Source organism: Callithrix jacchus, chromosome 9 (genome assembly GCF_049354715.1).
Source record: "Callithrix jacchus isolate 240 chromosome 9, calJac240_pri, whole genome shotgun sequence".
NCBI lineage: Eukaryota > Metazoa > Chordata > Mammalia > Primates > Cebidae > Callithrix > Callithrix jacchus.
Window position 1 is genome coordinate 71,849,258 of NC_133510.1, and position 15,040 is coordinate 71,864,297.

General features: G+C 40.6%; 2 protein-coding genes across 2 annotated transcripts in view; both read left to right on the forward strand.

The window, feature by feature from the left end:
* Positions 1–2,970: 2,970 nt before the first annotated feature.
* Positions 2,971–8,789, forward strand: LYZ (lysozyme). The gene is made up of 4 exons (XM_002752746.5): positions 2,971–3,134; positions 4,678–4,842; positions 6,779–6,857; positions 8,018–8,789. The coding sequence occupies exons 1-4, from the start codon at positions 2,999–3,001 to the stop codon at positions 8,082–8,084; spliced, it is 447 nt and encodes a 148-aa protein (XP_002752792.1). The 5' UTR covers positions 2,971–2,998; the 3' UTR covers positions 8,085–8,789.
* A 5,119-nt stretch (positions 8,790–13,908) lies between these two features.
* Positions 13,909–15,040, forward strand: part of YEATS4 (YEATS domain containing 4) — a 47,822-nt gene continuing 46,690 nt past the window's right edge. Inside the window, exon 1 of the mRNA XM_002752747.6 lies at positions 13,909–14,217. Within this exon, the coding sequence (XP_002752793.1) occupies positions 14,167–14,217 (51 nt within the window). The 5' untranslated portion in view covers positions 13,909–14,166. The remainder of the gene's footprint in view (positions 14,218–15,040) is intronic.

The window sequence follows — 15,040 nt, forward strand, 5'->3', positions numbered from 1 at the left end:
TTTCCTTTTGGATTCATTCTCTCCATCACATTCTATCAAATGTAGATTAGGTCTTTTCACATAATCCCATATTTCTTTGAGGCTTTGTTCATTTCTTTTTACTTTTTTCTCTAATCTTGCCTTCTTGTTTTATTTCATTGAGTTGATCTTCAATCTCTGATAGCCTTTCTTCTGTTTGGTTGATTTGGCTGTTGAAACTTGTGTATGCTTCCTGAAGTTCTCATGTTGTGTTTTTCAGCTCCATCAATTCATTTATATTCTCTAAGCTGTTTATTCTCATTAGCATTTCATCAAACCTTTTTTCAAGGTTCTTAGTTTCTTTGCATTGGGTTAGAACATGTTCTTTTAGCTCAGAGAAGTTTATTACTACCCACTTTCTGAAGCCTATTTCAGTCAATTCATCAGACTTATTCTCCATCCAGCCCTGTTCCCTTGCTGGAGAGGAATTGTGATCCCTTGGAGGAGGACAGGCATTCTGGTTTTGGGTGTTTTCATCCTTTTTGCACTGATTTCTTCCCATCTGTGTGGATTTAGCTACCTGTGGTCTTTGTAGTTGGTGACTTTCAGATGGGGTCTCTGAGTGGATGTCCTTTTTGTTAATGATGAATTTATTTCTTTCTGTTTTTTAGTTTTCCTTCTAGAATTCAGGACCCTCTGCTGTAGGACTCCTGGAGGTCCACTCCAGATGCTGCTTGCCTGGGGATCACCTGCGGTGGCTGCAGAACACTAAGGGTTGCTGCCAGATTCTTCTTCTGTTATCTTTGTCCCAGAAGGATACCCACCAGATGTCAGCCTGAGCTCTCCTTTATGAGGTGTCTCTTTGGATATATGGAGTCAGGGAGCTGCTTGAGGAGACAGTCTATCCCTTATAGGAGCTCAAGTGCTGAGCTGTGAGCTCCGTTGTTCCATTCAGAGCTGCTGAGCAGGTACATTTAAGTCTGCTGCAGTGGAACTCATAACTGCCTTTTTTTCCCCCAGGTGCTCTGTCCTGGGAAGGTAGGGCTTTATTTATAAGCTCCTGACATGCTGCTGCCTTTTTTCAGAGATGCCCTGCTCAGCAATAAGGTTGTCTAGTCACAATCTGCCAGCAGAGGTGTTGCTGAGCTGCCATGGGCTCTGCCCAGATGCTGTGTGAACTTCCTTGCGGTTTTGTTTATAGAGGTATAGTTATAACTGCCTCGGTAATGGCAGTCTATCTCAATAATGGTGGACTGTCTCTGTAATGGTCAACTGTCTTGGTAATGGCAGATTGCCTCAATAATGGGGGACTGCCTCAGTAATGGTGGACTGCCTCAGTAGTGGTGTATTGCCTTGATAATGTTGGACGCCCTTCTGCCCACAGAGCTGGACCATCCCAGGTCCAGCTGTGCTTGCTGTGAAACTCTCAATCCAGAGCATTTCAGATTGCTGGTCTTTGTGGGGGTGGGACCCACCAAACCAGATCACCTGGCTCCCTGTTTCAGCCCCCTTTTTTTCAGTTGAATGGGCAACTCTGTCTCCCAGGTGTTCCAGGTGCCAGTTGAAATGGCTGCCCAGATTTGTGTGAGCTTTTGTGCAGAGCCCTGCTATGCCAGCTGAAACAGCCATGCTGGAGACTCGTGGTGCTTCTCCACCCAGGAATCTCCAGGTCTGTGGGCAGTAAAAACTCTTTTGGAAATGTGGTGATTACTCACCCTCTGCGTTCTCACTGGGAACTGCATTCCAAAGCTGTTCCTATTTGGCCATCTTGGATCATCTGACCCCATATTGCATGTTGAATTGTAATCCCCATTGTCAGAGGTGGGGCCTGGTGGGAAGTGTTTGGGTCATGGGGGCAGATCCTTCATGGCTTGGTGCTGTCCTAGTTTTAGTGAGTTCTCACAAGGTCTGATTGTTGTAAAGTATGGTAACCCCATCCCCTGAAATACCTGTTCCTCCTTCACATTCCTCCATAATTTTGAGCTTCCTGAGGCCTCTCCAGAAGCAGATGCCAATGCCATGCTTCCCGAACAGCCTGCAGAACAATGAGCCAATTAAAACTCTTTTTTTAATAAATTACGCAGTCTCAGGTATTTCTTTATAGCAATACAAGAATGGCCTAACAGAGCCAGGTACAGTGGCTCATGCCTGTAATCCAAGCACTTTGGGAGGCTGAGGTAGGAGGATTGCTTGAATCCAGTTTAAGACCAGCCTGGACAACATAGCAGGACTGTGTTTCTACTATAAATAAGAAAAAACTGTGCACAGCCTCCTGAGATTGCTATTTTTAAAGGTGGCATTTAGTTGGATATATGTGTTTGGGTAGGTTTGATTTTTAAAATGCTGTTGCTTTCTAATGACCCCTTATGTTCTAATACGAAATGGGAGGCAAAGTATTGTGAAGTTGGTAAAGTTATTCACATGAGCCTTATTTATAATAGTAAAACACCGATTTATAATAATAAAAAATGTACTATAGTAACAAAAGGAGTCTGAAGTAAGAATCTAGCTGAGCAACATGGTGTCACGCTATACACCCATTAAGACAACAGGCACATGTGTCATGTTTGCTTTGAGGAAAATTATATATAAAATAATTTAGGTAAAAATGATAAATATAAAATAGTGAATGCATACAAAACGATTTCACGAAACTGAGTGTTAGTCAGAAATCACAGCTCGTTTTAAGCTGTACAAAAGAGTCATTGTTTTTTTTCTTTACAGTTGCTCAAATTCATAATAAAACAGAAGGAAGTTCCTGTCTTGGAAACAGTGCTATACCCAATTCTTCCAGAGCCAGTACTTTAAACAATGTCATTTCATTATTTTCCTGTAGATTAATTCTTAGGAAATCAGCTTATCTCTCTTCAAGCATTAAAAAAATCTCATTAGAATTAGTGAATCAATACACAGTTCCTGTTTTTCCCATAGCTGAAAGGGTGGAGCCCTCAAACCACGAGGGGAAGAAGGAAATTAAAAGACGTTAAATACTGGAGCCTGCTCACCCTGGTCAGCCTAGCTGTCTGACTTACCAGTCAACATGAAGGTTCTCATTATTCTGGGGCTGGTCCTCCTTTCTGTCATGGTCCAGGGCAAGGTCTTTGAAAGGTGTGAGTTGGCCAGAACTCTGAAAAGGTTTGGACTGGATGGCTACAGGGGAATCAGCCTAGCAAACTGTAAGTCTATTCTCCATACTTCCAGTGCATTAGCCATGTATGGAACAGACACTAGGAGAGAAGGAATAAGAAGAAGGGGCTTTGAGTGAATAGACATTTTTATTTCTTCATGGGTTTGTATACTTATAATGGCTAAAAACATCAGTTTGTTTCTTTATAATCAGAGATACCAGATAAAGGAATGAGGGCATGGCAGGGGAACACTCCTTTCTAAGCAAAACAGGACCTGTTGTACTGTACAAGTGCTGGGAAGTTTGCTGGGTGCCTGAGATTTAATGGCACATGTAAGCTGATTGAAAGATACATTTGAGGACCTGGCCAAACTCTCTCAAGTCCTTGGTACGTGACCGCAGTTATTTCCCATTTCGAACTTGGGCTCTGAGAGCCTAGATTGAAGCAGTATTTTTCTTTTCTTCAATTCCCTTGCCATGACGTGGGATTTTTTTTTTTTTTTTTTTTTAAAGACAGTCTCCTGTGGTCCAGGCTGGAGTGCAGTGGCACAATCTCAGCTCACTGCAACCTCTGCCTTCTGGGTTCAAGTGATTCTGGTGCTTCAGCCTCTCGAATAGCTGAGGCTAAGACATGCACCACCACACCCAACTAATTCTTTTGTATTTTCGGTAGAGATGGGGTTTCACCATGTTGGCCAGGATGGTCTTGAATCCTGGCTTTAAATGATCAGCCCACCTCAGCCTCCCCAAGTGCTGGGATTACAGGTATGAACCACTGTGCCTGGCCGACACAGGATTTTTAACAGTGAAGTTTTTAAAGAATATATTGAATTCCTCACAAGGGCAGTAGGAACCTATTTCCCTTCAGTCACTTTTTATATAGGATCCCTGAAACTCAGCAGGAAATATTTTATTATTTTTATCTATTCTACTTGATTACCTATCTTTTATTTTCTTCAACACAATTCAAGATGTGCCACGAGGCAAAGTTATTTTACAATTTAGTCCATAGTTGTCAATGTGATCTCTGTACTTTTCAGATTTAATTCAGACATTTCCCCTCAATAGCTATTTCTGAATGAGTGAGTAAAGGGATGAAATCACAGAATAGTCTTGTTTTCAAGATTCTAACTTGATATCCAAATTCACCTTTAGATATTATAAGGAAATTTCTCTCTGTCAGAAAATCCTTATGTTTTTCTGATTTTAAAAAAGCATGTTTCCATCCGCCTACCTATCTGTTATGAATTTACAAAACCACTCAACAGCTCTGTTAATTTTTCTGTTCTTGGCTGAATGTTGCCTGAGGGATGGAAGCAGGGGAAGGGTAAAAGCAATGGAAGGAACATGTATTTTAATATTTTTGAAAGTATGTCATATTGTTCATTAGTGTTACAAGATGATTTGCATTACAAAAGGATTCTCTTACAAGTCCCTTAACACTAACGTGTTGAGATATTTTATAAGTTAAGTAAATCTTTATACTTATAAAGCAAGTCAGTAAAATAGAAGTAGCTAGATAGAACTGATTTCGTTATAGAGTATAAGTCACTTAGTGTTGCTGTGTATTACTAAAAACAAGTTCTTTTCAGGGATGTGTTTGGCCAAATGGGAGAGTGATTATAACACACGTGCTACAAACTACAATCCTGGAGACCAAAGCACTGATTATGGGATATTTCAGATCAATAGCCACTATTGGTGTAACAATGGCAGAACCCCAGGAGCAGTTAATGCCTGTCATATATCCTGCAATGGTAAGACAAGCTAATATTTGACCAATCTGATTATACTTACGAGAATTGAGATTCAATGCAAATGAAAAAGCCTTGAAGGGTTCATGAGGGATATAGAAAAACTACACCTAACTTCCAGAAAGTCATTATGATTTTCCTCATAATTCCCTAAGAAATTAAAGAACTAGTATTATAAAAGGTTGGAGTTTTTTAATATACAGAAGTTTCTGGAATGACCTATTAATTTACTGTCAATGGCCTTACTCATGCTTTGTCCAGAATGATGCCATTCCTCCTGCTTTCTTTGGGGAGGTTTAGGGATAATTTAGTTGTGTGGTCCTTTTTTAATTGTTTTGCTTTTTTATTTTGAAATGTTCTAAATATACAGAAAATTAGGGACATTAGTATAATAAACAGCCATATGCCCATTATGCACTTTAACAGTTGTTGACATTTTCCCATAGTTGTTTCTTCTGTCTTCTGTCTTTTCTTTCTTTTTTTTTTTTTTTTTTGCTGAGAGTGTTTTGTTTTATTTTGAGACAGGGTCTCACTGTCCCCCAGGCTGCAGTGCAGTGGCACCATCACAGCTCAGTGCAGCCTCAAGTGATCCTCCCATCTCAGCCTCCCAAGTAGCTGGGACTACAGGCACACACCACGATGCCTGGCTAATTCTTAAAATATTTTGTAGAGGCAAATTCTGTGTGGCCCAGGCTGGTCTTAAACTCCTGAGCTCAAGCCATCTTCCCATCTCAGCCTCCTTAAGTGCTGGGATTACAGGCATGAGCCATTGTATCTGGCTACTGCTGAGAGACTTTTAAGTGAATTAGGAACATTATGATATTCCATTTCTAAATTCTTTAGTTTGCATCTTCAAAAAATACAGTTCCTGTAGAATCATTTTTGTAGATGACAAATTAACTTAAGGAGTTATTTATTTGGGGTGAAACAAATATTTTATTAAACTAATAAAAATAGAAATAATATGTGGAATCTTCATGCAAAAAATATTGCAGAAATCTTGCAAAGTTGATATTATTAAATTTTTAAACATTAAAATTCCCAATAGAGAACATTAATCTTATGTTATTTTAAAAATCCAGTTAATTTAAAAAACATTTTGTATTATATAATAATCTTTGGTCATTAAATAAAAATTAGAAAATACAAAGAAGAAAAATAAAACCCATATCTTACTACCAAGAGGTTTATAACCATGTGTAAATTCTGGTATATATTCTTCCAGAATGTATATCAATCATGTATATGAATGTTACGTTATATCATACACATATTTACCCACATATAAACATGCAAGTAATGTGTGCTTTTGCAAAAATTAAATTGTATTACACATACTGGTTTACAATTTGCTTATCACACAAAATTATTTGCATGTCAGCAAATATGAATCAATTTTTAACTATCTTTTGCTCCATTTTCCAGATGAGAAAAAAATACAAATCTGTATTATTATTTTAAAAGAATGACTAGAATTCTAATATATGAATATTTATAATTTATTGATCCAACTCTTTCTATTGAGTACTTTGTTTCTATTTTTCCCTCTTATAAATTGCTATGAAGAGCTTTGTGCATACATCTTTGGGTGCATTTTTTATTTATTTTGGATAAATTTTCAATAATAGAACTGCCGAGTAAAATATCACTAGTTTTTTTTTTTTACAGTGTCTAGTACAAAGAGGACCTTTAATCATTTTGTTAATACTTCCAGAGCTTCCAATGACTTGGGTAAATGAGGAAAACAATGCTTCATTTCATGCTAAATGAGAGAGAATGAAGGGAAAGTTTTCCCCAACAATCACACATACATGGACTAACAGAAAATAATATCTTAGCATTCTTTCCACAGCCTAACAGAATAAAGCTGGCTAAACATAAAATTAAAATGAAATATCCCTATTGGAGTTGTTTTCATTCCTTACCACCTGTCTTTCAGCTTTGCTGCAAGATGACATCACTGAAGCTGTGGCCTGTGCAAAGAGGGTTGTCCGCGATCCACAAGGCATTAGGGCATGGTATGTTTCAAGTGTTAAAAGGGAAAACTATTTTACTCTACTGTTGATATATACAATGGGAGCAGATTTTCAAAGACCGAAGTATGCTAATGACACCTGAAAATTGCAGCTTTTGGCTTATGCTAAATAACATATTACTTACATCCTTGAAGAAACAATCTACTTTAACTGATCCAGAATTTTACTTTTTTTACTCTTCAATTTATTTTAGGAGATTTCTAGAGTTTTAAGTTTCTTCTCACTCTACCAGTTCCTTGTCATTATCTTGAAATTCTTTTTAGAATAAGTAAATGTGGGCAGAGCATAGTTCACACCTGTAATCACAGTACTTTGGGAGGCCAAGGCAAGTGAATCACCTGAGTTTGAGACCAACCTGGCAAATATGGCAAAACCCCATCTCTACTAAAAATACAAAAAATTAGTGGCCGGGCGCGGTGGCTCACGCCTGTAATCCCAGCACTTTGAGAGGCCGAGGCGGGTGGATCACGAGGTCACGAGATCGAGACTATCTTGGTCAACATGTTGAAACCCTGTCTCTACTAAAAGTACAAAAAATTAGCTGGGCACGGTGGCGCGTGCCTGTAATCCCAGCCACTCAGGAGGCTGAGGCAGGAGAATTGCCTGAACCCAGGAGGCGGAGGTTGCGGTGAGCCACGATCGCACCATTGCACTCCAGCCTGGGTAACAAGAGCAAAACTCTGTCTCAAAAAAAAAAAAAAAAAAAAATTAGCTGGGTATGGTGGTAGGTGTCTGTAATTCCAGCTACTCGGGAGGCTGAGAGGGAGAATTGCTTGAACCTGAGAGGGGAAGGTTGCAGAGATTGTGCCATTGCACTCCAGCCTGGGCAACAGAGTGAGACTCTGCCTCCAAAAAAAAAAAAAAAAAGAGAATAAGTAAATGTGGAATTTACTTTGCAGTTGCTGCTGTACAATGCACATTACTCACTCTTTATGTTCAGCATTCTATACTCTACTGGGAGATTTAGGGAGGAGTGAAATACTTTGTGCACATAGCTTCATTTAATAAATAGCAATAGCTGGGTCTATCTTAGCATTTTATCTATTGGCAAAATATTTTGTTTCCCCAAGGTGTATGAAGTATATATATTACAGTGAAGATGTGTGTTAACCTTTCACCATTTGCTTCATCTTTTTCTACAGGGTGGCATGGAAAGCTCATTGTCAAAACAGAGATGTCAGTCAGTATGTTCAAGGTTGTGGAGTATAACTGCAGAATTTTCCTTCTTCAGCTCATTTTTGTCTCTTTCTCACATTAAGGGAGTAGTTATTAAGTGAAAGGTCACACTACCATTATTTCACTTCAAACAAATAATATTTTTACAGAAGCAGGAGCAAAATATGACCTTTCTTCTAAGAGATGTAGTGTTCACTAATGTGGTTATTATTTTATATTAAGCCTACAGAATTTTTCAGTTTGCAAACAGAGCTAATACTGGTGAAAATGCATCTAAAACCTTGGTTGTCAAATACATCTCCAGTATATTCAGTTTTTATCAAAGAAATAACCCAGACTTAATCTCAAGTGACACAAGTATACTCAGTGTTAAGTAAAATATAACAAAAGGTTATCTTAAACTAATCTTAGGCAAAATACCAGCTGTATAGTCATCTGTTCAGTCATCTCCAAAAATAGTAAAAATAACTGTTTTGTTGGGCAATATGAAATTTTTAATGGGGTAGGTGGAATAGCAAATGCTAGAAACAGACTGCCTGAATTGAGAATTTTGTTTTTATAAAGTGTGTTCCTTTCTAAATTTCTGTCCCTTAATTTGATTAATTTCATTCATGTATTATGATTAAATCTGAGGCAGATGAGCTTACGAGCATTGAAATAATTACTAATTAATCACAAATGTGAAATTATGCATGATGTAAAAAATACAAACATTCTCATTAAAGGCTTTGCAACACATACCATGTCTGTTTTTATTTAGATTCCTATAGTGTCTCTAAAGACAAAAAGACATATATTTGAAAAAATATGATTTGGTGCGCTTAATATCTCTCTTATATCCTCACTTAAATAATTGGATATTGCTGGAGAAAAATCCACAAGCATGCTGACAGGTGTCACTTTAAATTCATAACCATAAATCTCAAATGAGCCCTCAAGTCTGCCTGGCCATTTTAGTTATTTCTCTGCAATCCTTCCATTTTTGTGTCCCCAGTCTCCAAAATGACTGTTACTATTTTACTTTTTCTCTTCTCTCTTCAAAGCCCAAACATACACATTCAGCCTCCTCCTCTGCCCTCTTCTCCTCCACACCTCTCTGCTCTCAGCAGATAACCTGGCGTCATATTACACTTATAAAACAAAAGCAACTTCATACAAATTTTTCCCCTCCACATCACTAAAACAGCAGTCATACCTTCCCATAGCCCATCTTTCCTTCCTTCGCTCCTATTACCAGGATGAAGAGCCTCTCTTCCTGCCTCCACATGCAGTTTCCCTCCCATCCCTGTCACTACTCCGAGTTAGGCTGTTTTCTGGATGCCTCATTTGTTCCTCTTTGCTGGATCACCTCCAGCATTCTACAGTCTGTCCTAGTAACCCATCTTACAACCAATATTCCACTGACCCTACATAATCCTCCAACTGCAACCCCATTCTCTGTTCCCTTTACAGCAAGACTTCTGGGGAAGGATGTCTGTACTCACCACCTCCATGATCTGACCTCCCATTGTCTTTTCTCTCTAATCTGGCTTCCATCCTCACCCAGCTGAAACTGCTCCTCCAGGATTTCTCCCATGACTCCTCAGTGCTAATTCCAGTGATCATCTTGTTCATCTCAGCAACATTTGACAAAGTGAGCCACTTCATACTTTCAGCAATTTTTTCTCCCTTGGCTTTTCCTCATTTATGTCCTGCCTCACTGACTCTTCTTTCTCCATCCTTTCTGCTCGCTCTTTCTCTGCTATTTAATTTTTAAATGTGGGAGTGCCTCAGGGCTCAAGCCTATAATGATTTTATATACTACATATTTTACTTGTTTGTCTCTTCTCATCAAAACATAACTTCCAAAATGACAGAGGTTTTTCCACTTTTTTAAAAAAATCGAAATAATCTCAACCTTTCTAAAAATTTAAAAGTACCACACGAAGGTCTTTTATTTTTCTGAACTGTTTGAGAGTAAATTGCCAACATGATACCTAATGGCCCTGACTATATCAGTGTGTAATTGCTACAAAGACATTCTTCTACATAACCTCAAAACAATTATCCAAATTAGTAAATTAATGCTGATACATTACTGTCACCTAATCATCAGATTCTACTCAATTTCATCAATTGTCCCAATAAGTCTTTTGTAACAAAAGCATCTAATTCAGAATCATGTTGTATTTGGTTGTCATGGTTTGTTGTTGTTGTTTTGAGATGGAGTTTCGCTCTTGTTACCCAGGCTGGAGTGTAATGCCGCAACCTCCACCTCCTGGGTTCAGGCAATTCTCCTGCCTCAGCCTCCAGAGTAGCTGGGATTACAGGCACGCGCCACCATGCCCAGCTAATTTTTTGTATTTTTAGTAGAGACGGAGTTTCACCATGTTGACCAGTATGGTCTCGATCTCTTGACCTCGTGATCCACCCGCCTCGGCCTCCCAAAGTGCTGGGATTACAGGAGTGAGCCACTGCGCCCGGCCGGTTGTCATGTTTCTTCAGTCTCTTTCAATCTGAATTGTTTCCTCAGTTGTTTTTTCTGGATTTTTATGACATTGACACTTTTGAAGACCACAGACCAGTTATGTTATAGAATGTTCCTCAGGTTTCTCTGGCGTTCTCTCAATTCCATTAGGTTATGCAACTTTGTTGGGAATACCACGGAAGTGATGTTCTTCTCACTGCATCCTTTCAGGTGACATGCAGTTTTGATTTGCCCCATTGTTGGTGATATTCACTTGGATCACTTGATTAAGGGGATGTCTGCAAGCCATCTTCACTGTAAAGTATTCGAGGAGGAGGTGCTTTGAGACTACTGCTCATCAAATTTTCAGTTTGTTTATTTATTTAGAAACAGGATCTCACTCTGTCACCCAGGCTAGAGTGCAGTGGTGCGATCTCAGCTCACTGCAACCTCTGCTTCCCGGGCTCGAGCAGTCCTCCCACCTCAGCCTCCTGAGTATTTGGGACTACAGACTGGCTAATTTTTGTATTTTTAGTAGAGATGGGGTTTTGCCATGTTGCCCAGGCTGGTCTTGAACTCCTGACCTGAAGCAATCTGCCCACCTTGGTCTCCCAAGTGCTGGGATTACAGGCATGAACCACCGTGCCTGGTCATGCATTTTTTTATTATATCAGTATGGATCCATGGCTTCTATTTTATTCAGATCATAATGAGTTATAATCCATTACTATTATTTATTTTGATGTTCACAGCTGTCCTCAATTTGGCCAGCGAGTCCCTACAAGTTGGTTTCTGTGTCATTTCCACATATTTCCATCATTCTTCAAGCACTTTCTTGTTTTCTGGCGTGAGATATTCTAAGGCTCACCTTGTTCCTTCCTTGCTTCCAGAAATGGAATAGGCATTTCTCTAAGGAGCCCTGATTCTTCAAAGTGCATAACAGTATTAAAAAACAAGACCTGGGCACTAGGGTATCACTGTTCCCAGGCCCTATCACTGAATAGAACTGGAAGATATATATATTTACACTATATTTATCTCTATATCTATCTGTTTATATTGAAAATCATGAATTCACACCAATACCTCCAACTCTAACCTCACACCACAGGATTCACTCTGGTTTTCTTCTTTTCCTTGTTTTAACTCTCTTCTCTGACAGTAAGAAACTTAGCATTCATTATATTCAATATCCTTAAAATGTATCCTTAGTGCATTTATGAATTTGATGGGTTTGCCTGTATGTAACCAATTTCCCAACTCTGCCCAACATTGAGTGCCCTCCACTCAGGCTCTGACATCCCTCAGTGTGTTGTCCCCCACACCTGGACATCCTCTTTACCATGTTACATCGCTGGCATAATATGCTGAACCACTGTCCTCATAGGAAGAACAGAAATTTTTCACTCATTCCACTTCTGTACTCTAAACACCTAGAAGAGTGACTGGAATATGGTACATGCTCAATAAATATCAGTTGATCAAATTAATCTCTTGCTGATTATTTAGTATGTTCCTTCCAAGCTGAACATTCTAAGATTGTTTTCTTTCCCTCCCTCTTCAAGGCCACACGATTCCCGTACCACAGCTTGCGGGATTCCAAGCCACTTCTTGGCTATGTAAATGCAGCACGTAGACCAGCCATGGGAGGGCAGCAGAGGGCCATTACATGGGTGCAACCTTAGGCTTCAAAATTCTTTGGACCACTCTGATATGAATAAACTCAGCAAGAATCTTAGTTTATGCATATCGGGATACCCTGAGTTGTACAAAGGATGAGTCAAAGTAAGAGAGAGAGACTTGAAGAGTGACAGCTGAGAAGCAGAGATGTCCAAGAAGTGCCAGGATAACCCAACAACACAGGCTGATTGAGGAAACTGCCAGATTAGACAAAGTAGACTGAAGAGGGAAAGCAATGTTTGTTGGAGATTTTGTTTTAGTTTTTGATAAATATTTCTTAATCATAACAACTGTTTTTAATATAATTATGCCCCCAAACCAAATTTCTACTCTTATTCTGGGAACAGAATAAAAATCAGTATCAATATATGGTCATTTTCCAAAGAAACTCAGTTCCTATGTTGGTTGAAATGCAGAGTGACATCTATATGACAACCGAGCTCTTCATGTGGCACTAATTATAACTAAGCCCTGAGCACATTCCTTGCACTTCTATTTAGTGAAGTCATTTAAAAAATATTTTCTTCAAGTTGCTAAATGGAATTACTAAAAATTACAATCAGCAGTATTTTCTACTCTTCTAGCTTAATATTATTTTTTATATTTACCTCCATGCTTAAAAATATTAGACTTATATTGCTTCTTCTTGATTTTTCCATTTTAAAATACTGACTTTCCACTATGGAAGATTAAACTCTATTTCCTCCTCCTCCATCCCCATCACAGTACCCTTCTCCAAAGCCCATCCTTGGAATTCCAAATGTAAATTCTATTTTTGGGGGCCGGCGGGGGGGTGTTGATCAATACTCAGTATTTATGTAACCATAAATACAAGTACTTTCTTTTCTTGCATAAGATTTTGTTTTCCCTAGAATTAATAGCTGCATAATTCTTACAGCTGCTTAGTTTTCTGTGTGCCTGTCATGAGTTACACTCCCAAACTCTAGGTCAAATCTCTTCTCGAGGCTTCAATGCCAGCTGGAATTTTATCAATTCCATCCTTCTCAAGCAGTGTCTCCCAAAGATTTCTGACCGACTCTAATCTGGTTGCGTTGCTGTCTGTGCCTGTACACAGCTTTTGTCCTGGGGCTCTTTGAGTATCATCCTGGGATTTTATTATTTTGTTTGATAATTATTATATTTCCTGTATTTCATAATTTCCTCCTTCTTTGCTTATTCTCTCATTTTGGTGGATCAGGTCTACAGGATCTTCCTGGAGATACTGAGAAAAGTAAGATAGGTACTATTTTGTGTGTGTAGTGATTTAACAAGTCTGAAACTATTCTAGTCACACACTCGATTGGTAGCTGTATGAATACTGAAGACTAAACTGGAAGTAATTTTCCCTCAGAGTTTTGAAGACAGTACCGTTTGGCTTCCTAGATTCTAATGATTCTATCGAGCAATCTGCAGCCACTCTGATTCCACAGTCTCTATAACATGGAAGGGTGTGGGATCTCTTTATCCTCGACCGGCGGAAAATTCAGATATGTCTTGAGGTGAATGATTTAACATTTGTGCTGGGTGCTTGGTAGGATCTTCCAGGGCGAATTCATATCCTTAACATCTGGACAACTTTCTCAAATCATTTATTATTTCCTTCCTTCCAATTTTTCTGATTTGAAACTTGTGGACTGGTTTTGTAATGTGACTGCAGCGGCCAAGCGCGTGCGCAGTGTGTACTGCGTGCACACACGCGAGCCCGTTGCGCCTGCGCACGGCACCGCCGTCGCCCCTCCTTCCGTTGCGCTCTCCACCTGCGCGGGGTTGAATGGCCTTCAGGAAAGCTGTCAGCCAGATAAGTTAACGGTTACTTAGCGCCACTAGCCCTAGTAACTCGCCCTCCCTCGGCGAGAAGCTCTCCGCCTGGGCCCGTGTGAGAGGAGCGCAGCCTCTTAGGGGAGCGGCGACTCCGCCAGCCCCGGTCTCTTTCCCTGGCGGCGGCGGCGGCGGCGGCGGCGGCGGCGGCGGCTTCTTCCGTGGGACAATATGTTCAAGAGAATGGCCGAATTTGGGCCTGACTCCGGCGGGAGAGTAAAGGTCAGTGTCCGACCCGCGCCTCTTCCGGGGTGGTTCTTCCGCCCCGGCTCCTCCCTGCGCGGCGCGGGAGGGGCCTCTGGGTTTCTTTTCGCGCCTTCTCTCCTCCGATTTGAACCGTGGTTTCAAGGCGGAGAACGAGTCAAAGCCGGCGTTCATTGGGCCCCAACTTCCTGGCGTCACTGCCAACTCCCATCCCCGCCAAAACACGAACAGATCCGTGGTGGCTTGGGGAAACCTAGACCTGGCTGCTGAGGAAACGGGCCACTCCGAGGGCTGGGAAAGCTCGGCTTGGTGCACATTCGCTGCCAACCTAGGTTATTGGTAAAGCGGTGACGCCACCCACTTGGTGTGAAGATAACAGTATCTGTAGCAGGCCGGGCGCGGTGGCTCACGCCTGTAATCCTAACATCTTGGGAGGCCGAGGCGGGCTGATCACGAGGTCAGGAGTTCAAGACCAGCCTGGCCAATATGGTGACACCCCTATCTCTCCTAAAAATACAAAAATTAGCCAGGCTTGGTGGCGCGCGTGTGTATTCCCAGCTACTCAGGAGACTGAAGCAGAAGAATCGCTTGAACCTGGGAGGCAGAGGTTGCAGTGAGCTGATATAGCGCCACTGCACTCCGTCCTGGGCGACAGAGCGAGACTCTGTCTCCAATCAATCAATCAATCAGTAGGCTCTGTCTCAACTAACTGTAGCAAATAGTCGCTGAGCGCCTACCCGCAGTATTTCCAAGCAGTAACGGAGGCACCGAGGCGGAGGAAAGCTAAGAAAATTTGCCGGAATTCACAGTGTTCACAAAGCCCCAAAGCAAGGGCCTAACA

What these genes read in the sequence shown, in the direction of transcription:
- LYZ (XM_002752746.5), top strand. Translation starts at nt 2,999, where the DNA reads ATGAAGGTTCTCATTATTCTGGGGCTGGTCCTCCTTTCTGTCATGGTC. An exon ending in GGGAATCAGCCTAGCAAACT is followed by an intron (nt 3,135 to 4,677) that starts GTAAGTCTATTC and finishes AGTTCTTTTCAG; the next exon opens with GGATGTGTTTGGCCAAATGG. An exon ending in CCACAAGGCATTAGGGCATG is followed by an intron (nt 6,858 to 8,017) that starts GTATGTTTCAAG and finishes CTTTTTCTACAG; the next exon opens with GGTGGCATGGAAAGCTCATT.